This window comes from Chiloscyllium plagiosum, chromosome 30 (genome assembly GCF_004010195.1).
Source record: "Chiloscyllium plagiosum isolate BGI_BamShark_2017 chromosome 30, ASM401019v2, whole genome shotgun sequence".
Classification (NCBI taxonomy): Eukaryota; Metazoa; Chordata; class Chondrichthyes; order Orectolobiformes; family Hemiscylliidae; genus Chiloscyllium; species Chiloscyllium plagiosum.
The window spans coordinates 27,252,816-27,278,794 of record NC_057739.1 but is presented as its reverse complement, the minus strand read 5'-3'; the positions used below and the strand labels follow the sequence as shown (position 1 = coordinate 27,278,794).

The following is a 25,979-nucleotide window of genomic DNA, read 5'->3' as shown; positions in this document are numbered from 1 at the left end:
TCAGGCTTGTGGTTCTTGGGAAGGAGGTAGAACCGGGCAGTGCGGGGTTCCCGGACTATGAGGTTGGTAGCTGTGGGTGGGAGATCTCCTGAGGTGATGAGGTTCTGTATGGTCTGGGAGATGATGGTTTGGTGATGGGGGGTGGGGTCATGGTCAAGGGGGCGGTAGGAAGAGGTGTCCTCAAGTTGGCGTTTGGCTTCAGCGATGTAGAGGTCAGTGCGCCAGACTACCACTGCGCCCCCTTTGTCCGCTGGCTTTGTTGCTTATCCTAGTTGCCCTTTAGAAAGTGGTGGTGAGCTGTTTTCTTGAAATATAGCAATCCATTTAGTGTAGATACACCCATAGTGTTGTTTGGGAGGGAGTTCCATGATTTTGACTCAGCAACACTGAGGGAACAGTGATATATTTCCAAATTAGTAATAGTGAATGGTTCAGAGGGAACTTCCAGGAGCAGGTGGTATTCCCATGCATTTACTGCCCTTGTTCTTATTGGTGGTAGTGGTTGTGGGTTTGCTTCAAATCAAATTACAGTTCCACAAGGATTGGTGCTGGGTCCACTTTTGTTTCTAATTTATATAAATGATTTGGATGAGAATTTAGGAGGCATGAATAGTAAGTTTGAGGGTGACCTCAAAATTGGTGGTATAGTGGACAGTGAGGAAGGTTATTTAAGATTACAAAGAGATCTTGATCAATTGGATCAATGGGCTGAGGAGTGGCAGATGATGTTCAATATGGATAACTGTGAGTAGTTGCATTTTGGTAAAACAAACAAGGGCAGGGTTTGTAGAGTTAATGGTAGGGCTCTGGGTAGTGTCGTCGAATAGACACCCAGGGTTCAGATAGTTCTTTGAAAGTTGCAGCACGGGTAGGATTTAGAAAAGATTTACCAGGATGTTGCCAGGATTGAAGGGATTGAGTTATAAGAGACTACTTGCCCTCAAAAGCATAAGGTTGTGGAGTGACCTTTTACGGGTAATAAAATTACAAGGAACATAGATAAGATGAATAGGAAAGATCTTTTCTCTGAGATGGGTGAGTTCAAAACCAGGGGCATATTTTTAAGGAGAGAGGAGAAAGAATTAGAGATCTGAGCGGCAAATGTTTCACTGAGGGTGGTTTGTGTGTGGAATGAACTGCCAGTGGAAGTGATAGATGCAGGTATGGTTACAACATTTAAAAGACATTTTAGATATATACATAATAGGAAAGGTTTAGAGAGATAAGGGCCAAATGCAGGAAAATGGGAGTAGTTTACTTTGGGAAACTAATGGATGAGTTGGACCGAAGGGTCTGTTTCCATACTATATGACTCTGACTCTTAGTGGAAATCCTTACCAAAGCAAATCTATTGAAACCTTTGAAGATTTACTATTTGTTAGGTTATTAGATTCCTAACACTTGGCTAACCTTTGAACCTTAGTTCTGAATCTAAAGTATATTGATAACTGTACAAAGCAATTACAGTGGGCATGGCATCTGTTACTGATTTGTGATGACTGATTGTTAAAGTCAATCAATCAATCAATGATTGAAGTTTGGTAACTATTTAGTTGTGCTTTTGGGCTAATAACCCAAGGGGTTATGAGTTCAACTGCCACCACCGCAGTTGTAAAATTGAATTTAATCAGTTTGGTTATTTGTGGTGATTGTCAGAAAAATATTTGTAAGAAACTACTGGATTGTCTTCAAAACTCATTATTCATTAATGTCCATCAGGGAAGACAACCTATTATCTCTACCCATGCTGGCTGTTGTGTGATTCTAGTTCCACGCTCTGAATCTCTTAGCTTCAGGTTAACTTGGAATTTGAAGTATCTTCCAGGATTAATTATGGATAAACTCTTAAAGATTCTTATCATTAGCTAATGTCAGCTCATTAGCACAAATGACCATGAGAGCACCTTTGTCACCGTTGCATGGTTAGGTGTTGGGGAATACAGTACACAACATTACTTACCTACATAGTTAATCTGATGAGTCTAAAGTATTGCAAGCACAAGTGTAGTTAAGTGTCATCTTGGCACCTGCTCCAACTCTCCAAATCAAGCAATTCCACCCCTCTGATAAACCTTGTTTAGTCGATTGACTGTTCAATTATTTTTGGAAAGTTCAATCGACACATGATAGATGGCTATCTGGGAGAATGTCTTTTCAATATAATCTAGCACATAGATTACCTGGCTCTTGGCACATATGGCTTTATTTGACGACTTTTTCTGAATCTTCTGTAGGTACAGGTGTACAGCATTTGGAATCCTCATCAGTGCTTCAGATGAACTCAGTGAACAGTGAGTACATGTTTACAAATAATTGAAATTACAAAAAAGCATTTGCTGTAATAAATATGTATTTTTGTTCTTTCTTCCTAGCCTATTGTCTATGCTCAAGTATTTTAATATATTTGCTTCTAAAAGTAATTTTCTCTGTAAAAGATTGTGCCAAATATGGCAGAGAGGTCAATAATGTAATAAAATAAACGTGCTATTAGTATGCAAAAGTGTTTAGTAAAAATACCGAGTATGGTGCTGAGCTGGAAGGTTGGAACTGGGAGAAGGTGGGTGGGAAGGGAAATGAGGAAACTGATGAAGTCTACATTGATGTCCTGGGGTTGAAGGGTCCCAAGGCGGAAGATGAGGCGTCCTTCCTCCAGGCATTGGGTGGTGAGGGAGTGGCAATGGAGGAGGAAATGTCAGTAGATGATGCAAAGTATGCGGAGGTTGGTGGGGTGGAAGGTGAAGACCGGGGGTTTCTCTCCTTGTTGCAGTTGGAGGGGTGGGGTTTGAGGGTGGAGGTTTAGGACGTGGCTGAGATTTACCATAAGACCATAACTTGGAATTTGAAGTATCTTCCAGGATTAATTATGGTTAAACTCAAAGATTCTTATCATTAGCCAATGTCAGCTCATTAGCACAAATGACCATGAGAGCACCTTTGTCACCGTTGCATGGTTAGGTGTTGGGGAATACAGTACACAACATTACTTACCTACATAGTTAATCTGATGAGTCTAAAGTATTGCAAGCACAAGTGTAGTTAAGTGTCATCTTGGCACCTGCTCCAACTCTCCAAATCAAGCAATTCCACCCCTCTGATAAACCTTGTTTAGTCGATTGACTGTTAAATTATTTTTGGAAAGTTCAATCGACACATGATAGATGGCTATCTGGGAGATGTGTTGGAGGGCATCATCAACTATGTGGGAGGGGAAATTGTGGTCATTAAAGCAGGAGGCCATCTGGTGTGTTCTGTGGTGGAATTGGTCCTCCTGGGAGCAGATGTGGCGGAGGAATTGGGAATCGGGATAGCATTTGTGCAGGAGGTAGGGTGGGAGGAGGTATTAATCCAGGTAACTGTGGGAGTTGGTGAGTTTGTAAAAAAAAAAACCGTGTTGAGTCAGTCATTGTTGATGAAGATGGATAGGTCCAGGAAAGGGAGGGGGGTGTCAGAGATGGTCCAGGTGAATTTAAGGCCGAGTGGAATGTGTAGGTGAAGTTGACTGAACTGTTCAACATCCTCGTGGGAGTACGAGGTGGTCCCGATGCAGTCATCAATGTAGCGGAGGAAAAGGTGGGGAGTGGTGCCGCTGTAACTCCATAAGATGGACTGTTCCACGTAGCCGACGAAGAGGCAGGCATAGCTGGGGCCCATACAGGTGCCCATGGCTATCCCTTTGGTCTGGAGGAGGTGAGAGGATACGAAGGAGAAATTGTTGAGGGTGAAGACTAGTTCATCCAAACGAATTAGAGTGTCAGTGGAAGGGTACTGGTGGGGGCATCCGGAAAGGAAGAAACAGAGAGCTTGGAAGCCCTGGTCGTGTTGGATGGAGGTGTAGAGGGATTTGATGTCCATGGTGAAGATGAGGCGTTGGGGGCCAGGAAAACGGAAGTCTTGGAGGATGTGGAGGGTGTGGGTGGTATTCCGGACATATGTGGGAAGTTACTGGACTGGGGGAATAGGACAGTATTGAAGTAGTTGGAGATGAATTCGGTGGGGCAGGAACAGGCTGGGACAATAGGTCGGCCGGGGTAGTCAGGCTTTTGGATCTTGGGTAGGAGGTAGAATCGGGCGGTGCAGGGTTCCCGAACTATGAGGTGGGAAGCTGTGGGTGGGAGATCCCTGAGGTTATGACGTTGTGAACAATCTGGGAGATGGTTAGGTGATTGGGGGATGAGCGGGGCAGACAGGTTGAGGCAGTCAATGTCTCGGTGGCAGTTGGAAATAGAGGTCGAGGGAGGGTATCAGGTTGGCATGGGGTTACCAGGTGATTGGGTGTGTTGGAGGCAGACGAAGTCATCCTCGGAACGTGGGTGAGAGTCTTGATGGAAAAAGTAAGCTCTGAGGCAGAGGCAGTGGAAGAAGTGTTCACCGTTGTGACGTGTACTGAATTTGTTGATGTTTGGACAGGGAGGATGAAGGTAAGGCCTTTGCTGAGGACTCATCATTTGTCCTCAGTAAGGGGGAGGTCTTTAGGGATAGTAAAAACTCGGCAGGGCTGGGAGCTAGAACCTGGAATAGGGCTGGGAGCTAGGACCCTGAATAGGGCTGGAGCTGGGAGCCCTGGCCTTACACATGCACTTTTCACAAATCTCCCTTTTATCTCCCCTCATGCCTATCTAGACATACCTTCTTCATGAAACCTGTTACTTATTTGCAGTCAGGGCACAAATAATATTTTTTCTTGGGCTCACTTTGAAACATTATCAAACTGTGTTTTCAGGGATTTTTTATTTCTGTTCTCATGAGCTTATTTATAAGGTGATGCAGTCACATGGTAACATAATATTCTGTATTTTTAACATTTTGCTTCTCATAGAAGCAAAATGAGAAGAATGCATTAATATTCTCAAAAACTATCAACCGTGCACACTAGGTAGGTTCACCATGGTAAGTTGCCCTGTAATGACTAGGGATGTGGTCGATTAGGGTGGGATGCTGTCCAGAGGATTGGTGCAGACTCAATGGCCAAATGGCCTCTTCCATTTGGGATTCATAGGGATTCTATGATACTGAACTTGCATCTGCTACAGCAAGGCAAGTGTTAATTCCTTAGATTACACAGTATTTAAATTGGCAACTTAAAGGGCATAAGATCTCTACAAAAGTTTTTTTTAAAAAAAGTAATTCCTTCCCCTTTGCAGCCTCCCTTTCCCCCTTCCCTGCTGCAGACTCTCACTATTTCCGCTTTCCATCAGCTCTCTCCATTTTTCCTCACCCTTCCACCTTGGCTTACTGCCTCAGTAGGTACTCAGTGTATTCCACCTTCCCTCCTCCTGACACTTTTCATTCCACACATGTTTTATTATAGGGTCTCCCCAGTGACCTCCTCCCCATCTTTCTTTCTGTCTCTCTCGCGCTCTGTCTCTCTGGTGCTCGCACACTGCCTTTGTATGTGTATGTGTGTCTGTGTCTGTGTGTATGTGTCTCTGTGTTGCGCTCTCGCGCACTCGCTTGTTTTCTTGCGCTCTCACGCTCTCTCCATCTCCCCTCACCCCCCATGCCCAGCTCATCTCCTTTGCCTCCTCCTCTATCATTAGCTTCCCTTGCTGTCTTTCACTCTGCTCAACACACCGTCCACCCGAGTTATGGGAGATGAAACTGCTGGCAAGAGGAAGTTTTAACCTCCACAAACTCCAGTTTTGCTTTCTGAAAACTCTTTGCCTTCTCACTAATTCTGTCCATTCTGGGGTGACATTTCTTGAACTGGTGCCTCTAATTGAATTTTCCTAAGTGTTTTGGGAATTCATTCACCTGCTGTCCTCATGTATTTTGAGTCCTGCTTATAACCACACAGAAGAAACTGATGATTACCTAGCCTGTTCCCCTATCCTCATGGTAAGCTATGTCACAAATAGTTTCTTCTTCTCAGATCCTAACCATTTTCTTTTCAAAAGCTCCATCATCAGGTCTCTCCTGAAAGGAAGTACCTATCTCCAACCTCTCCTCTTAACACCATGCCATCTTTGCTGCAGCTCCATGAATATGTAGTCAGCTTTTCACCCCATCACAGCAGTTCAATATCACTAAGTAAAGTTACAAATGACATTCTGTGATCACAATTCCTCTTTCAACCCTCTGAACCTCCCTATAGTCCTCAAAAAAGTTGACTAATACCTGCCCTCTATCATCTTGCTCAGTTGGAATAGCTTTGTTTGGTACCATACTTTATATATCCAATTGTAACCAAATCATAAGAAGTAACATATTATCTTTTTATCCCTGCACTACTCCTTCTAGTTAGCCACCAAGAGTCTAGCCTTTGCCACCTCCACTACCTCTTTTATGTTTTGGCTTTTGGTGATATCATAAGAAAACATGGATTCACTTCCTCATATATTCAAACAATTCCTACTTCAATTCCTTGTTCTGACATTGAACTGCAGATGAACTACAACCTTTTCCAGTTATGGTTATTGACCCTTTGACAAACTGTAACCCTTTCTCATTAATTACAACCCCACTGGGAAACTGTCAGGATGGACCAGATATAATAGTTCTGGCTTTCTGTTTGACTGAACTCCAGACCCTATGTCCTGTACATGTAAAGGACCACTGACTTGCATTTGTGATGTCCATCCCGTACATCCTCTCTATTCATTTGTTGCTGAAATAATTATCAACATCCATCAAGATAGGCATGTTCCAACTACCTGAATGCTTATCTTACTGGCCTTCTCTTTGGCAGATTCCATACACCAGCTGGTTCAAAACTCTGCAGTATATTAACTTTCTGCAACTTGACAGTGTAGGTGCATCATTAGTCTCATGATAATCTCATTTTATGCATAAGACATCAGCAACATGAGCATCTTAGTATGTCTGTTGGCCTCATGCATCTGTCCTTTTATGGATGCCAAAAGCAACAAATGTGTTGGGTTCATTATCTAAAATATTCAGCTCTAATTTGATTTCATGGTTCATAATCCTGCAGAATTTGAATTGAATAAAAGGAAATCTGAATGAAGTGTTTAATGATGACCATGAATCCATTGTCGATTGTTGGGAAAACCCATCTGGTTCAATAACGTCCGTTTAGGGAAGGAAACTGCCATCTTTACCTGGTCTGGCCTACATGTGATTCCAGGCTTACAGTAACGTGGTTAACCTTTAGCTGCTGCTCTGGGCAATTAGGGTTGGGCAATAAATGCTAGCCCAGCCAGTGACACCCACATCCCATGAATGAGTTAAAAAAAAGTTGTTGAAGTGACCAATGCAAATATAGAAAAATGTAGGAAAATGAGTTTAAATGGGCTGGATCCTGTATAATAACTTAATCTTTATTGAACACAAATCCAAGTTTTACAATATCATCCCATGAGAAAAAGAGTTTAGCTGAAAATGTCAAGTGGAAAATGCAATAATGTACAAAAAAAGTTACTGTTAAAACTTAATTTTTACTCTGAGAAGTATGTACATGAATGGTTTAACCTTTTTGACAACGATGGGAAATACTTAGCTCCTGTTACAAATGTTCAAGTTTTGTCCAAGAACAGAGATATTTGGGCTGCAGTTTGCATTCACTGATCAGTGAGTTGTTTCAAAATAAAACCCACCGACAGCAATGAATGTTTATCGCAACCTTTTGCTGAATATAATATTTCTGGTACTCTTCAATTTTTATAATTTAACAAATCTTTTTCGGAAAAGTCATCTGAATTTAAAAACATAAGCATTTCAGTATAGTTGAAATATTATGGAAATATTATCCATGTTATTGAACCAAGTAATAACTGATTAGGATATTCTGAGCAATGAAATTAATGGAATTTTGCCCTTGTGTATCTTTCGTTCATGGAGGCATCTAATTTTACAGTTGATTTATTAGTTGAATTGAAATGACACCAGTTCCCATGTTGGAATTTGAATCCATGTCTTTAATGCAAGCAATACCTTCACCCACTGGTTTGGCAGTGACATCATCATTGCACAATATCCCCTAGGTTACATTGATATCCATGGTTTAAAGATTTGTTGTATTTAGCCTCCTTTATATAGTCTGTATCCCAGGTTAGATACAATCCTTTTGATATTCCAATTTTTAAAACATTTAATCTGTATAATTCTTGCCTATTCTTGGCATTTGTGGTAAGTGGATCATGTCAAGTTCCAAGGGTAAATCATGGATTTTGTTGGTGCCATTAACAAAACTGAAAATTGTTCTTGTTTTCTAAAAGATTTAGTTCAGATGTTGGTGTTTTTAAATTTTTTAATAGGGCGTTAAGCACTATACAGGTATTGTTAAATTTGATTATTTTGAATTTATGCATCGAAAGTGCTGCTCACCAAACAAATGGATCGGCATGAGCAGCAATTGAAGACACTAAACAGCACCCAAATTGCAGACAGCATCATAGCTAGAAATGATAGAAACTTGGTTGTACCCAAGGTACAGGAAGATAGATGGGTGACTGAAATGGAGCAGCCGCTCAGTAGGTATAGACAGTGGGGAAGAGCAGTCAGGAAGAAGTTGCTGAGTTCAGCAGAACTGGAGGCTTGGTCTGTATTTGCTAGATAAAAACAGGCAGTCAGTGCAGCTGTGTCCCTGTTAAACAAGTATTCTGGTTTGGATACTGATGAGAGAGATAATCCATCTTGTGACAGCAGCATCAGCCAGAGCAGTGGCACCATGGCTGGCCCTGCTGCTCGGAGGAGGGAGGGATGGAGCATAGCAGAGCAATAATAATTGGAGATTATTGGAGGGTACAGATAAGTGCTCCTGTGGCTGGGGAGAGACTCCAGAATGATATGTTGCCTCCCTCATGCCAAGGTCATGGATGTCTCTGACATCCTAAAACAGGAGGGTAAACAGACAGAAGTCATTGTCCATATTGGCACAAGTGACATAGGTAGGAAGAGTGACAACATCCTATAATGCCAATTCAGGGAGTTACGCAATAAACTAAAAAGCAAGACCTCTCTCTAGTAATTTCAGGATTACTGCCTGTGGCATATACTACTGGGGATAGGTACGGAGAATATACAATTGAAAATGTGGCTAAAGAGTTGGTAAAAGGGGGAGGGCCTCAGATATGTGGATCATTGGCATGTCTTCTAGGGAAGGTGAGACCTGTACAAGAAAGATGTGTTGCACCTAAACTGGAGGGGCACTAATATCCTGGTAGGGAGGTTCCATGCTGCAATTTGGGAAGGTTTAAACTAATGTGGCAGGTGGGGGGAAATGGAGCTCAGTAAGTATAGAGAGTGGGGAAGAGCAGTCAGGGAGAAATTGCTGAGCTCAGCAGAACTGGATTTGCTTCAATGCAAAAAGTATAAGTTAAAGTGGATGAATTTAGAGCCTGGATTAATGCATGCAATAATGATGTTGCTATCGCAGTGACATGGTTGAAAGAGGGACAGGGCTGGCAGCTTAATATTTGGGGATATCGATGTTTTAGATGAGACAGAGGAAGAAACAAAAAAGGGTGGGGAGTTGCATTACTGGTTAGGGAGCACTTCACAGTTGTGTGGAGGGAGGACACTCTGGAGGGATCTTTCAATGAGGCATTAGGGGTACAGCTCAAGATTGTACTACAGACTCCTAGCTGCCGGTGGGAGATTGCTGAAGAGATTTTGGAATGAAGTGGAAACTACAGGGTTGTTGTGGTGGGTGATTTTAACTTGTCCCATATTGACTGGGACTCCCTTAGTGCCAGGGGTTTGGATGGGGAGCAATTTGTTGGGTGTGTCCAGGACTTTTTTGAAACTGTATGTGGACATTCCAGTGAAGGAGTTGCCTTACTGGACTTGGAATTAGGAAATGACCCTGGCCAGGTGATCAAAGATTCAGCAGGGGAGCATTTTGGGAATAGTGACCATAATTCTATACGTTTTTGGATATTTCTGAAGAAGGCCTTGGATGAATATGTTAAATTGGGGAAAGGCCAACTAAAACCCAATTAGGCAAAAATTGGAGAATGTGGATTGGGAGCAGCTGATTGAGGGTAAATCTACATCTGAAATATGGGAGTCTTTTAAGGATCAGTCGATTAGGATGCAGGACAGGCATGTTCCTGTGAAAGTGAAGGACCGAATGGCAGGATTCAGGAACCTTGGGTGACAGGGGAAATTATCAGTTTAGTTATTACTTTGTTTAAGATGGAAAACTGAGAAAGTCCAGGGAATTGCAGGCTGGTGGGCCTAGCGTCAGTGGGGGGGCAGCTGTTGGAGAAGATACTAAGAGACAGGATTTATTCACATTTGGAGTGAATGGACTTATTAGTCATAGGCAATATGGTTGTGTGCAGGGAAGGTCATGTTTGTCCAACTTGATTGAGTTTTTTGAGAAGGTGACAAGAACGATTGATGATGGAAGGGAAACGGATGTTATTTACAGTGTTTTTAGCAAGGCATTTGATAAGGTACCTCATAGCAGGCTGGTACAGAAAGTAGCGTCTCATGGGATCCAAGTTGAGCTGGCTAGATGGATACAAAACTGGCTTAGTCTTGGAAGACAGTGGGTGGTGGTGGAAGGGTGCTTTTCAGAATGGAGATCAGTAACTAGTGGTGTTTCACACAAATCAATGTTGAGACCTTTGTAATATATATAAATGATCCGGAGGAAAATGTAGGTGGTTTGATTAGTAAGTTTACAGATGACACCAAAATTAATGGTCTTGCAGGCAGTGAGGAGGATTGTCAGCAGGATATAGATAGAATACAAATTTGGGCAAAGAAATGGCAGACGGAGATTAATCTGGACTATTGCAAAGTGATGCATTTTGGAAGATCAAATTCAGATGCATATTATATGATAAATGGCAAAATCCTTAGGAGCATTGACATACAGAGATCTGGGTGTACACATCCACACATTCCTGAAAGTGGCAACATAAGTGGATAAGGTACGCAAGAAGGTATACAGCACATTTGCCTTCATTGGCCGAGGCATCAAATATAAAAATTGGCAAGTTATAAAACTTTAGTTGGGCCACATTTGGGCTATTGTGTGCAGTTTTGGTCACCATACTACTAGAAGGACATGGATGTTTTGGAAAGGGTGCAGAGAAGGTTTACTGAATGTCACCTAGTCTGGAGGGTTTTGGTTATGAGGAAAGGTTGAATAAACCCGGATTATTTTCCCTGAAAAGATGGAGGTTGAGGGGCAACTGAACAGAGCTCTACAAAATAACAAGAGGCATAGATAGGTGGAAAAGTCATGTACAAGAGGGCGCAGGTTCAAGGTGACAGGGGAAAGTTTAGGGGAGAAGTGCAGGAAGCACATACGTTAGCAATGTTTAAGGATTATCTTGATACTCACATTAACAGGAGGTGAACAGAGAGATAGATACTGCACATGGGCAATAAGTAGTTGACCTAAATAAGGATTAGGAATTGTTGCAGGCTTGATGGGCTGAAGGATCTGTTCCTGTACATTATTGTATTATTATAAAGTATTTAATTGAAATATTCTTGGCCCACAGCAGTTTGACCTTACGATAGTAGCCTGATACCAAATCCAGGATTACTTTTTTTAATTTAATCTATTTTTCCAATCAACCTAATCAACCAGATATGTTATTACATATCTCTGAAGCAGGTGAGACTCGAACCTGGGTACTACCACTGTGGCACAAGAGGGCCTGGGTCTGCTTTTTATTTGATAGGGCCCAATTGTGCCCTTCATTTTCCCCAATCACCCATTGAGAGAGTAGACATAATTACATTCAGCTGCTAAAATAATTATTTAAGACAGAAATTGATATGATTTACATTCAAAACTTGAATATAAGAATACAGAACAATTCGCTAATAATATTAGGAGTGGCAAACAGCAAGAGTAATACTAATTAATAGTGGGAAGACAGAGTTAAACTATCAGAGTAGGCAGATAGACAGCAGAAGAATTTTAATACAAGGAAGTTTTGAAACAATGCATTTTGGCAGAAGGACCAAGGCAAAGTAATATAGAATTAATTACAGCTCTAAAGTGTGCAGGTAGAAAGGTATTTAGGGTGCATGTACAAAGAGTTTTGAAAGTGGCAGGATACATTGGGAGACTGGTTTGCAAAGCATACAAGATTTGGTGCTTCACAAAAAGAGGCACTGAGTACAACAACAGGGGAGTTAAGTTGAATCTTTATAAAACTCTAGTTCATAACTACTAATAGAATATTTTGTCAGCTCTGGTCATCACACCTTAGGAAGGATGTGAAATAACATGCAGAAGACATTTCCCGAATGGTTCCAGTAATGGGATATTTTTAGCTGAAATATTAGGCAGGAAAAGCAAAAATTTCTATCCTTGGAGCAATGGAAGTTGGTGGAGTGGGGTAGATATGATAAAGTTGTGCAAGAATGTGATCAATTTAGATAAGGGAAAACCATTTTCATAAGCTAGTGATTTAAGAACAAATGGGAACAGTTTTAAGATTTTGGGAAAGAGGTATGGGAGTATGTGAGGAAGTTTTTTTTTGTTAGTGTGTGATAATATACAAATTACTGACCATGAGGATGGCAGAAGTAGAGTTGATTATTGCTACCAAAAGGGAATTGGAAGGGTACTTGAAGGAAGAGTGGAGGAGTGGGTTTGACTAGATTGCTCAGGGAGTCATGGTCTTCTTCGACATAAATGTCTCTAAGCTCTAAGATTTGCAGAATACGAGGAAAGGAATCAGTATTGATAGAAAGTTCATGATATTTTTCAAGCTGAGATTTGTGAATGTTGTAGATTGGAGAAGAGTTAAAGGGAGTATCATCAGGTATCAGAGCAACATCCGTCTATTTATTCTTTATTCTAAGGAGAGAGATTTCCAAATAATTTTTAAGGTTTTGAATGCATTTCTAGGTTAGGTTTTCTAATTAGGACGGAGTAAAAGCCAAGTGATGATACTTTTGTGAAATGCATTATTAAAAAGAGTATTAAAGCAATACTAAAGCATAAAATATAGAACATCTCTATGACGTAAGGGATGAGAAACAATATTTCAAGATGCATGCTTTTAACATATTTAGTTGAGGTTTTTGATGACATGAAGGCATTTAATATCAAAAAGTTGAAGACTGTTAGTTGGTGACAACTAGTACAGCAAATGTTTATTAACCAGCACCTATGGGACCAGGAGTTTGCCAGTTGATCAAATATTCTGGATAATCAAAAGGCCTACATAATCGATTTAAAAACACACACCAAGTAATAGAAACTTAATGCAGCGCATATACACATCATTGGTATACTTTGCTTACAGCATAGATCACTTAAATAATAATGTAACTTTGCCCTAAATAAAACTTACTGGTCACGAGCCTTCTCACTTGCACCCTCAACTGACTACTTGGACATTGCTGCAGATAGTGGTAGTATTTGAAGAGAAATTAACTCGAAATTGAATCAACTGTTGAAATTTTATGTGACCATTCTATTAAACAGCAAGTATATTTACATTAAGGTAAACACATTAAAAAAATATAATTGGACAGCATGAAACAGGACAGCCATTATCTCACTGAACGGTGGAGTATGCTCAAAGAGCCGAATGGCCTGCTACTATTGCTTCATTTCTTCAAGTCAGATCAATGCCATGAACTTTGTGTTTTGACTATATCTCATGCTATTATTTAACAACTAATTGTCAATTAGGCAAAGAATTGTAAACTATCTCTGTTCCTGCACTTCAATACAAACCTTAGGACTTTGACAGAAAATATTTTCTCACTTTGTCTAATTTAAGCATGTTATAATGGACCTCAAGGTACAACCAACGGTCGATGGTTTAATTTGAAAAGTCAAAACTCACCGACAGCGTTGAATGTTCACTGAAGCCATCAAAAAAGCAAAAACAGATTTCAAGTGCAGCTGTTTTCTTTATTTGATCTACCTGTTCAGGAAGTATTAATCTGAGGGTAACAAATTTTATGCAACCACATTCCTTGCACAAAATGTTCTGTTAACAAAGTGAAACTAGTTTGGTATCAACAGGAATGGTTACTGTGATCGAAAACTCACACTTATGAAATAATTAATATAAAATGCCTTTCGTTAAGCATAGACCTACATAAAAACTGCATATTTGAAAAAAGCCATTTAGCTAATTGGTCTATGCTGATTATTATATAACTAAATGAATCTCCTCGAATGACCTCTTCCCCAACCTGCCTTACTGGGTTGAATCTTATGGTTCTTGAGGTGGTGGGAGGAAGTATATCCAGAACCTACGATCTCCACCTCCACTGGAGTTAGGTTTCATGGTCAACCAACTTGCCCTGATGCTAATTGAGATCCCTATGTGGGCAATTAAAGACCACTTCAGTCCTCAGTGTGGAGCTGCTAAGATTAATTGCCTGCTAGACAACTTGTGTGCAGCAGGACTCAAACAAAGATATTCATTGTCTGATAAAGGGCAGAGAAGGGGTTTGGCCACTGAGACCTATTGCCCCTCCTGCGTTTGACTGTCCTAATCCCCGCTCCCCCCCCAATCCTAAACTAGTCAAGACTTTGCCAATATCATTCACTCCCACTTGCTGGACCATTGATGATTTGGGTTGATTGTATGAGGAGACTGTGTCATTGTCAATTGGATAGCTGGCTCAAAGGTATCTAATTATGATGTAACCTGTGGTAATTTAGTGAGTACATTTCACTGCCAGCAAGTAGAGGCTTAGGACCTACTTTTGGGGCTGATGTCATACTTCCGAAGCTTTAGCAATGCATCTTACTACAGTGTCAAACTTACTCACTTCAAGGCCATGGATGACCACCTGGACATTTCATAAATGTAGTATAGAATGTTGAATGTTCTGAGATATGAGCCATTCTGCTTGTGATTAGAAGATTTAAAAAAATCATATAGTGAGTGTGACCATGTGAAAATTGGAACATGCAATATGCAGAACTCCTTTATCTCACACGCATCTGATTAATTTGGGTCTGCAAGAATGGATTCATGGTAATGTTGGAAAACTTGAACTTTATGTGATGCAATTTAAGTAGTTTTTATTGGAACTTATGTAATATTGTTAAATCATTTTATAATACTACATAAAATTGCCTTGCTTCTATGGCCACCAGCAAAATCTAGCCTTTGCATGAAGGCTTTACATTATTTAAAAACAAAGATGAATTGGAGTTTTGTGATCAGTGTTGGAAAGAAACCACTTAAGCTTCCAATTCATATAGCATCACCAACAGGCGGATATAATTACGTTTACAGTGGGAAGTTTAATTATGGTCAAAGGAATTATTTTTAATGAATACAGGTTAAAATATTGAGAAACTATGACTTTTAATGAACATTCAATAGATTATGTATAATCAATTATGCTTACCAATTCACTTTACTTGCCATTTGCAATACAATATACAAACATTCTATTGCATAACATCGTAATGGAAGAATTACCAATGTTTTTCTGAATCTTGTTTCGTTTATTATAATAAATTTAGTCATCTGGTGATTTGACATTGATGTTGAAGGAATGTTTAAGACTCTGAGATGGCATGCAGGGTTTGGTTAGAAAGAACTGACCTGAGCTCAGTAGCAATAAATGCAGAATTCTGGAGAAATTCAGCAGGTCTGGTGGTATCCTGGAAATAGAATCTGATGTGACTTCTCTTCAGAACTTCTAAAGAGTCATACTAGACTTGAAACATTAACGCTGTTTTTCTCTCTCCACAGATGCTGCTAGACCTGCTGAGTTTCTGCACCCTTCTCTGTGTTCATTTCAGATTTCCAGCAACTGCAATATTTTGCTTTAATTTAAGAGCTCCAGAGGAAAGAATTATTTCAAACCAAGTTTCTAGAAATGTAGATAACTTTGGCCAATGATCTTATCAGGATTTTGGGAATGATTGACTGTTTTTAAAAAAAAAAGTGCACCCAAGGGATAGATGGCCAAGTATACCACTGCGTTGATACATTGATACATGGTGACAAAAGATGTTTCTGTGAGGTAGTGTCTGAATTAAAACTGCCAGCAATGAGGCTTCAGCTGGAGCTGGTATCAAGGTTCCTGTTTTTCTTTTTTATAAATAACTTAATAGAACAGGATACTGTCTAAAACAGGATACTGCCCTCTATTCCTTATAAAGGGCTTTTACCCGAAACGTCGATTTTTCTGCTCCTTGGATGCTGCCTAACCTGCTGTGCTTTTCCAGCACCACTCTAATCCAGACTACTGTCTAAAAGTGCTAGATTTATGTTCAATACTGAATTTGATGTAGTGGTCAATGAGGCTGACCAGTGTAGAAACCAAAGAGGCTTGGCAGGCTAGGTCAGTGAAGGGCCACTCCTGAAGGGCACCATTCCTGATGAAGGGCTTTTGCCCAAAAAGTTGATTTTCCTGCTCCTTGGAGGCTGCCTGACCTGCTGTGCTTTTCCAGCACCACACTCTCGACTCTTCTTCAGCATCTGCAGTCCTCACTTTCACCTAGACTAGGTCAGTGGGCAGGTGAACTTCAAAATAGATGTACATAAGTCATCAGACTAGAAGAATTAAGAATATAAATTATATATTAGATGGCTTGAAGCAAGATAAGTCATTATTATTGAGCTATCAAAGAAAATACCTGCATTTGTGTTGTGCTTTTCACAATTTCAGTATGCCTCAAGCTTATGAAATAATTTACAGCTGATGAAATACACTTACTGTACAGTTGCTGTTGTAATGTAGGAAACCCCGAAGCCAATTTGTTCAAACTGGAGCTTTACAAATAGCAATATGATGATGACTAGGCCTGCTGTTTTTTAGCGATGTTTATTTGAAGAAAACATGTTGGCCAGAATTTTGATTAAAAATCTCTTCTTTGAAATAGTGGGATCAATTACATTACTATGACAAGTAAACTGGGCTCTGTTGACTGAAAGTTGCCAATGTCAGTGTCATACTGGGTAGTTGACCTAGATTTTGTACTCCAGGCTCTGGCGACTGGTAACATCCTCACTTGAGACATTGAAATATGGCTGGTGCCTGAATGTTCGTAATACAGTTAAGATTGCCTATAAAATTTTGGATGTTTGTCCATGAGTGTAATGTAAGTATGTGGGGTCTATGGGCCGTGGCTGAGACAGGCAATGGCTAGGAAGTTGTGAAAATATGGCAAGATTGGGGGAAAAAGTCAATTCTTAACGTGTGAAAAATTGGACTATTTTTCTCAAAGTTTTAACGGTTAGTTGAGAATCTTGCTAGTCAGTGCAAAAAGGCATATTTGTATGTATTAATATCTTGTTATTATCTAATTTTGCATCATCTATCTGCAAGTTGAATTTTTCCAGGCACTTTAAAGAAACTAGACCGAGGCAATTCCTGGCATGAAAATTTGAGCAGGTAACGTGTTGCTGCAGATCAGTGATGCTTTCTATCCATCTTGGCCACCGTTCCCCACCATCTCAGGACATGCTTCATGGGCAGCTGTTGTCTGTATCCTCGATTCATTGAATACTATGGAGACTGACATTGGACAAGCACCATCATGGCCAATCTCTGACTCTCTTAAAATATAGGTCACCACTTCAATATTGCACTTTGGGGCTCACTGATACCTTTTCATAGCTGCTGATGTTAGGAATCTATCTCTGCACATGAACAATGTACAAAATACATCTCAAGGCTCTTAGTTTGCTTCCTTAGCACTCAATTTACACCTTTCAAGATCAAGTTTTACTAGTGCTGCCAATATGTCCTTGAAAGGTTTTCTTTTTCTTTCCCTCCTATTACGTCTATTAGAGTCCTGGATTTGACAGCTGGGGTGGAAGTAGCATGCCTTATTATAGAACCTGTTGGTTTTGGAGTTTTGAAACCCGGAGGTGTTTGTGGCTGGAGGATCTAGACAAGCTGGTTAAATAAATGTTCACCCTTCTTGGCATAAATTTGCACAGGGTGAAGGCAGGGCAGAGGTGAAGGACCTGGACACCCAATTTCTGGGGATTAGCTTCATGCAGTGGTTCGTCCAGCCACGTGCCACTGGCACCACCCTATTTTCTTGTGAGGAAGGGATACCTAAACTGAGGTCCAGATCTCTAGTTCTCCTGTTTGCTGTTGTTGCTGAGAACCATAGCTAGAGCGATTGTAGTGTAGTTTTCTGCATCTATCTGGCAGATAATATGTGCTGGACCTGGATCTCGAGAGGAGCCATCAGCGTGTCCATGGATGCACCTATACATTTGGAAGCGAGAGGCACCATAGTCTGGATTGGTATTGATAGATTCTTACAACCTTGGATCCAATTTGTAAAATGACTGTGACAAGCCGTCCGGCTGTTCCTGTGTCAGCTTAAGCAGTTTGACAAAGTTATCAATGGCCAACACCATATTGTCCCCTCCAGCCTGGGGCAGTGCAGGTATGTGGCCCCTAGCTGTTCTTTGAGTTTCTTCCTCAGCTAGCTGCAGAAATGTGTCAGTGATGTCCTCGCTAATATGTATTCCTGAGTCTTACCTAGTTATAGAAATGAGATGTCAGTATCTGAGCTGATTGGCAGGAGACAATCTTGCTGATGCTTCCTCAGGGGTCTATGTTGTCTTTCTGAGAAGTAGAGGAGAAGACATTGGCTGGAGGAGCTAGTCTCTTCAGAACAGAGGTTTTGTGGCTGTTACTTGTGCCTGCAGAAGATGAGAGTTGCAAAATAGGATGCGGAAGCCTCGGCATGTTAAATGTGCACACTCAATGATGGTAATGGGAGATCATAATGAATAATGAATCACAATTGATTGCCAGGATATGGAGGTCACAGCATCACCACATGAGCAGTCTTTATTCTCTCCTGCTAAGGAAAGGATCCTCTCCTCATGGGTTGAGCAGATGAATATTGGATACCCCACCATCTGTCTTGGTCCTCTGTACCCTATTATTTTTTTCCTCCTGGAATTAGGCAAAGGGAGGAACTGAGTAAGATGAAAGTGGCTGGCACAGCTGTTGATTTTGAAGCAGGTGAGGGAAAGGTGACAAGGTGTGTTAGGAAGTGCAGAGGATATGCAGAATTGAGTGAATGACGGCCATCAGTGAATGTGGGGTAGCGAACAGGAGATATTGTTGTTGGCCATAGAAGATCATTAACTTGAAGCATTCCCACAGATGGTGGACACTGTACTAACCTGGGTGGCAAGATCTCCTCAGGTGGTCCTTGACTTTGACTACCAGCTCTTCCACCATGACCTTCAGCTGCCCGTTTATGAGCCAGGGCACCAATGTACCTGTATCACTATTTCAAGTCCAAGTCCTCCCACACTGCAACAGTGAAAGACAATTCCTGGCTTGCAGTTTTTATATTGGGGTACAGCGAGGCTTTAAATACAGTGGCAGGAACATTGGAAGGTCCTGGCAGTGTTGACAGTATTTCCACCACTTGTGAGTGCACTATGGCATGTGGTACATAGGTAATGAGATGAGCAAGGTAAAACCGCACCAGAAAACCCGTCAGAGGTCAGAAGGAAACCTTCCATGAAGTTTCCCAAAATTAGCAGTTAGAGTCATAGAGCTGTACAGCATGGAAACAGACACTTCGATCCAACTCGTCCATGCCGACCTGATATCCCAACCCAATCTAGTCCCAACTGCCAGCACTTAGCCCATATCCCTCCAAACCCTTCTTATTCATATTCCCATCCAGATGCTTTTTAAATGTTGCAATTGTACCAGCCTCCACCACTTCCTCTGGCAGCTCATTCCATACATGTACCACTCTCTGCATGAAAAAGTTGCCCCTTAGGTCTCTTTTACAAGTTTCCCCCCTCACCCTAAACCTATGCCCTCTTGTTCAGGACTCCCCTACTCCAGGAAAAAGACTTTATCTATTTATCCTATCCATGCCCCTCATGGTTTTGTAAATGTCTCAAGAACACCCCTCAGCCTCCAACGCTCCAGGGAAAACAGCCCCAGCCTGTTCAGCCTCTCCCTACAGCTCAAATTCTCCAACCCTGGCAACATCCTTGTAAGTCTTTTCTGAACCCTTTCAAGTTTCACAACATCCTTCTGATAGAAAGGAGACCAGAATTGCATGCAATATTCCAACAGTGGCCTAACCAATGTCCTGTACAGCCGCAACATGACCTTCCAACCCCTGTGCTCAGTACTCTGACCAATAAAGGAAAGCATACCAAACGCCTTCTTCACTATCCTATCTACCTGCGACTCCACTTTCAAGGAGTTTTGAATCTGTACTCCAAGGTCTCTTTGTTCATCAACACTCCCTATTATCATTAAGTGTAGAAATTCTGCTAAGATTTGCTTTCCCAAAATGCAGCACCTCACATTTATCTAGATTAAACTCCATCTGCCACTCCTCAGCCCATTGGCCCATCTGATCAAGATCCTGTTGTAATCTGAGGTAACCTTCTTTGCTGTCTGCTACACCTCAAATTTTGGTGTCATCTGCAATCTCACTAATTATTCCTCTTTTATGCTCACGTCCAAATCATTTGTGATGAAATGTAGAGGACCCAGCACTGATCCTTGTGGTACTCCACAGGTCACAGGCCTCCAGTCTGAAAAACAACCCTCCACCACCACCCTCTGTCTTCTACCTTTGAGCCAGTTCTGTATTCAAATGGCTAGTTTTCCCTGTATTCCATGAGATCTAACCTTGCTAGCCAGTCTCCCGTGTGGAACCTTGTCGAATGACTTACTGAAATCCATATAGATCACGTCCACCACTCTGCCCTCATCAATCCTCTTTGTTACTTCTTCAAAAACTCAATCAAGTTTGTGAGATATGATTTCCACGCACAAAGCCATGTTGTCTATTCCTAATCAGTCCTTGCCTTTCCAAATACATCTATGTCCTGTCCCTCCAGATTCCTTCCAACAACTTGCCTACCACTGACATCAGGCTCACCGGTCTATAGTTCCCTGACTTGTCCTTACCATATTTCTTAAATAGTAACACCACGTTAGCCAACCTCCAGTCTTGCAGCACCTCACCTGTGACTATCAATAATACAAATATCTCAGCAAGGGGCCCAGCAATCACTTCTCCATCATCCCACAGAGTTCGAGGGTACATCTGATCAGGTCCTCGGGATTTATCCACTTTTATATGTCTCAAGGCATCCAACACCTCTCCTTTGTAATATGGACATTTTTTAAGATGTCACCATCTATTTCTCTACATTCTATATCTTCCATGTCCTTTTCCACTGTAAATATTGATGCAAAATACTCGTTTAGTATCTGCCCCATCTTCTGCACCTCCACACAAAAGCCGCCTTGCTGATCTTTGAGGAGCCCTATTCTCTCCCTAATTACCCTTTTGTCCTTAATATATTTGTAAAAACCCTTTGGATTCTCCTTAACTCTATTTGCCAAAGCTATCTCATGTCCCCTTTTTGCCCTCCTGATTCCCTCTTAAATATACTCCTACTGCCTTTATACTCTTCTAAGGGTTCTGTCGATCTCTCCTGATCTATGCTTTCTCCTTTTTCTTAACCAAAACTCAATTTCTTTTGTCATCCAGCATTCCCTCTACCTACCAGCCTTTCTTTTAACCCTAACAGGAATATACTTTCTCTGGACTTTCGTTATCTCCTTTCCGAAGGCTTTCCATTTTCCAGCTGTCCCTTTACCTGCGAACATCTGCTCCCAATCAGCTTTTGAAAGTTCTTGCCTAATACTGTCAAAATTAGCCTTTTTCCACTTTCGAACTTCAACTTTTAGATCAGGTCTATCCTTTTCCATCACTATTTAAAAACTAATAGAGTTATGGTCGCTGGCCCCAAAGTGTTCCCCACTGACACCTCAGTCACTTGCCCTGCCTTGTTTCCCAAGAGTAGGTCAGGTTTTGCACCTTCTCTAGTAGGTACATCACATACTGAATCAGAAAATTGTCTTGTACACACTTAATAAATTTCTCTCCATCTAAACCCTTAACATTATGGCAGTCCCAGTCTATGGTTGGAAAGTTAAAGTCCACTACCATAACCACCCTATTATTCTTACAGAATACTGAGGTCTCCTTACAAATTTGTTTCTCAATTTCCCTCTAGCATTAAGCTGCCAGTCCTGTCCATCCCTGAGCCACATTTCTGTAATTTCTATGCTATCCCAGTCCCATGTTGCTAACCGTGCCCTGAGTTCATCTGCCTTCCCTGTTAGGCCTCTTGTATTGAAATAAATGCAGTTTAATTTGTCAGTCCTACCTTGTTCTCTGCTTTGTCCCTGCCTGCCCTGACTGACTCTCTTCTTTTCTCAACAGTAACAGTCTCAGATTGATCTCCTTCTTGACTATCACCCTGCCCTCCCTCCCCCCACCCCCCACGCAGCTTACTCGTTTAAATCCTTCCGAGCAGCTCTAGCAAATCTCCCTACCAGAATATTAGTTCCCTTCCAATTCAGGTGCAATCCATCCTTCTTGTAGAGGTCACTTCTATCCCAGAAGAGATTCCAATTGATCCAAAAATGTGAATTATTCTCCCTCACACCAGCTCCTGAGCCCCACACACATCTTCTCTATCCTCCTATTCCTAACCTCAGTAGCTCATGGCATCGGGAGTAATCCTGATATTACTACTCTCGAGGATCTCCTTTTTAAATTCCTGCCTAACTCTCTCTATAATCTCTCTTCAGAATCTCATCCTTTTCCCTTTGTGTTGTTGGTTCCAATTTGTACAATGACCTCCTGCAGTGCCCTCTCCCCTTAAGAACATTCTGGACCCTCTCTGAGACAACCTTGATCCTGGCAGCAGGGACGCAGCACACCATTCTGACTTTTCGCTGCTGGCCAAGAAATGTTTGTTGGTACCTCTGACTAGAGAGTCCCTAATACAATCGATCTCTTGGAACCTGGCATACCCCTCAATGCATTCAAGCCAGTCTCGATACCAGAAACTTGGCTGTTTGTGCTACATTTTCCTTAGGATCCATCACCGCCTACATTTTCCAAACCATATCTCTCTCTCTCAACGCAACAGCATATAAAACAGTAATTACGGCTCCTGGAATTTGAGGAAATTACCTCCAGCACCTAAAATACCTCAAAAAAGGAGCAGCCTGTTCAGAGCCAGAAATTTTCCCATCCTCACCTTGGATTATCCAGAATCTAGTCCTATTTGTCAGTACTTGGCCCATATCCCTCTAAACCCTCTAAAGGGCAGGATGAATTGACTAATGTTTTCTACCCAAAACATTCCTGAGTTCCTGTATTTTTATGAAAAATATTAAAACTTGGGACCAGTGGAGGTTTTAGATGATTTCTGAAATTCTAAACTGTAATATAGGGGAAACTTACTTACTTTAGATTTGATGCTGTCATTATAATATTACAGTAAATAACTAAGCAAAAACATTTAACCCATCAAATAGTGTTTTTTTTCCCTTCACATGGACCATCCAGTCTAGGTGTCCTCTGCATATCCTTCAATGGCCCACTTTTAAAACAACTGTATTGGCTTCAGTTTAGAGTTTCTTGATGTCAGAATGGTCCGTGAATGAAAATCTTTAAATTTTAGCTACCCACTGTCGAACCTTTTCTAACTTTTCCTACCACAAATGTTGTAGAAATGTGACTTTCGATACTGCTGATTGAAGGTTAAGATGTGCATTTATTCATATCCGGTACCTAGCAGATGCTCCAGTGAGAGAAACAGATGCCAATAAATTATTGATGTGACTTCGCTCTGGCAGTCTTTCAAAACAGTAACTTATGATCTGAATAACGCTGTTTGTTTTCCAATTAAAATTGAAAAGGTTAAGATTAACGCTTTGAAATGTCCAACACAATGTATCAACATTTAAAAACTGAAATATTGTTTAAGAGCACAAACTTAACAATTTAGATGATACATGTTGAGAAACTGGAGAGGGAATGATGAGGTGAGTCTAAACAGCAGCATGATTTGTTCTTTTAAGAATTCTAAATGCACAACTTAACTTTACAGAGTTGATTTTTGAATAATAAATCAGCTGGTTTGGGGTGTTTTAATAATATGCTTTATAGGGAATATACTATGGGAAAATTATTTGCCTTATTAAAACAGAAGTTCTTTAGACTTAATACTAAAGTTTAGGGAGAAGTTTTCACTTGAATTCATACATAATGTGTGATATGGAGATGCCGGTGTTGGACTGGGATGTACAAAGTTAAAAATCATACAACACCAGGTTATAGCCCAACTGGAAGCACCAGTTTTCAGAGCGCCGCTCCTTCATCAGGTGGTTATGGAGGACACAATTCTAAGGCACAGAATTTATAGCAAAAATTTACAGTGTGATGTAACTGAAATTATACATTGAAAAATACCTTGATTGTCTGCCTGAGTCTTTCATCTGTTCGAATACCATGATAGTTTCACTTCTTTCATGTGTAAATCACAAAACCTTTTCTTAAAATTTGCATTCTCAGGTTAGCTGTAACAATTTATGTTAGCTAGACAATATGTTGAAGGTATTAGCCCCCTGTGTTTTCTGTCTATGCCACAATGTTTAGATTGACTCTAATCTAAAAAATGAGATAACAGAGTTGTACATGAATTCATGCAGTTTTTGAGCTCAGAGCTATATAATGTGTCTATACATGGATTGCGAAATGTGCATTTCATGTTTGATTTAGTAAATTTAGTTAATAAACTACTTTTTAAAAAAAATTGAAAGGAAGTGTAGCGTGTTTGTATGTTTTGCTTCTAGACAATAACAGATTTGTACATAGAATAGACTGTCAACAATTCGTACATACATCTGTCGAAGCTAGACTGTTGGTGAAAATATTTATACCTATCGGAAGTTGGTGAATTTATTGTGTATTATTAGTATGCTATTTGCAATTAAAATATATATTTGAATTCATTCTTAGTATAGGGTGTGCTGGAAAGTCTCTGGGTGCCCTGGAGAAAGTAGTGATGAGCCTTTTTTCTAAATTCATTGCAGTGGTGTAAATCTTCCATTCTGCTGTTAAGTAGAGACTTTCAGGACTTTGACCCCATTGATGATAAAAGGATATATGCCTAAGACCATAAGATATAGGAGCAGAATTAGGACATTCGGCCCATCGAATCTGCTCTGCAATTCAGCCATGGCTGACATATTTCTCAACCCTGTTTTCCTGACTTCGCCCTGTAATACTTGATCCCCTTACTAATCAAATCAGGATAATGTGAAGCTTGGAGATGGGAAATGTTATTGAAGTTTATGCTGTGGTGCGACAATGTACCCTAGTTGATATTGCAGCAGTGACACATTGGATAGGCTGATGAAACAGGCTTCTTTGGTCTGGATAGTGCTGAGCTTCTTGTGTTGTTGTTACTGCTGCTACAATTGAAGAGTATTCCACAATACTACTGTCTCTTTTACCTTGTGGATAGTAAGTAGAGAGAATTGAGAAGTTGGGAAGTGAACCAGTTGTAACTGACATAGTCTCTGCTAATAAAGGAGGTTAATGATGCAGAAATTGATAGTTTTATTTTATCGTTTGACTGATCTGTTTAAAAATATGGTTAACTCTTGAATTTATTAACATCGTAAGATAGGTCTTTTTGTTCCTTTTTGGGAGTGTTTAATATAGCTTTTTATCAATTTCTGTGCCATGCCACATACTAATCTGCAGCTAAACAAATGATTAATAATATCCTATTAGTCTTTGGCAGCATGACTCTACTGGAAGGACAAGCCAAGGATATTTCACTCTCTGGTTTTTGTCACCTTCATCTGCTGATTTTATAGATGTAGATGATAAATGATCATACAAGCACTCATAAACTACCTTATCTTGGCACTGAGGTTGAGACAGGATAAAGTGAGGACTGCAGATGCTGGAGATCAGAGCTGAAAATGTGTTGCTGGAAAAGCACAGCAGGTCAGGCAGTATCCAAGGAACAGGAGAATCGATGTTTCGGGCATGAGCCCTTCTTCAGGAATGAGGAAAGTGTATCCAGCAGGCTAAGATAAAAGGTAGGGAGGAGGGACTTGGGGGAGGGGCGTTGGAAATGTGAGAGGTGGAAGGAGGTCAAGGTGAGGGTGATAGGCCGGAGTGGGGGTGGGGGTGGAGAGGTGAGGAAGAAGATTGCAGGTTAGGAAGGTGGTGCTGAGTTCGAGTGTTGGGACTGAGACAAGGTGGGGGGAGGGGA

At 40.9% G+C, this 25,979-nt stretch overlaps 1 protein-coding gene across 6 annotated transcripts in view; it reads left to right on the top strand.

The window, feature by feature from the left end:
• Positions 1-25,979, top strand: part of LOC122564841 (nuclear receptor subfamily 6 group A member 1) — a 371,801-nt gene that overhangs the window by 77,054 nt on the left and 268,768 nt on the right. For all 6 annotated transcript variants that reach the window (XM_043720166.1, XM_043720165.1, XM_043720172.1 and 3 more), the window contains one exon: positions 2,235-2,291. In XM_043720166.1, the coding sequence (XP_043576101.1) occupies positions 2,235-2,291 (57 nt within the window). The remainder of the gene's footprint in view (positions 1-2,234; positions 2,292-25,979) is intronic.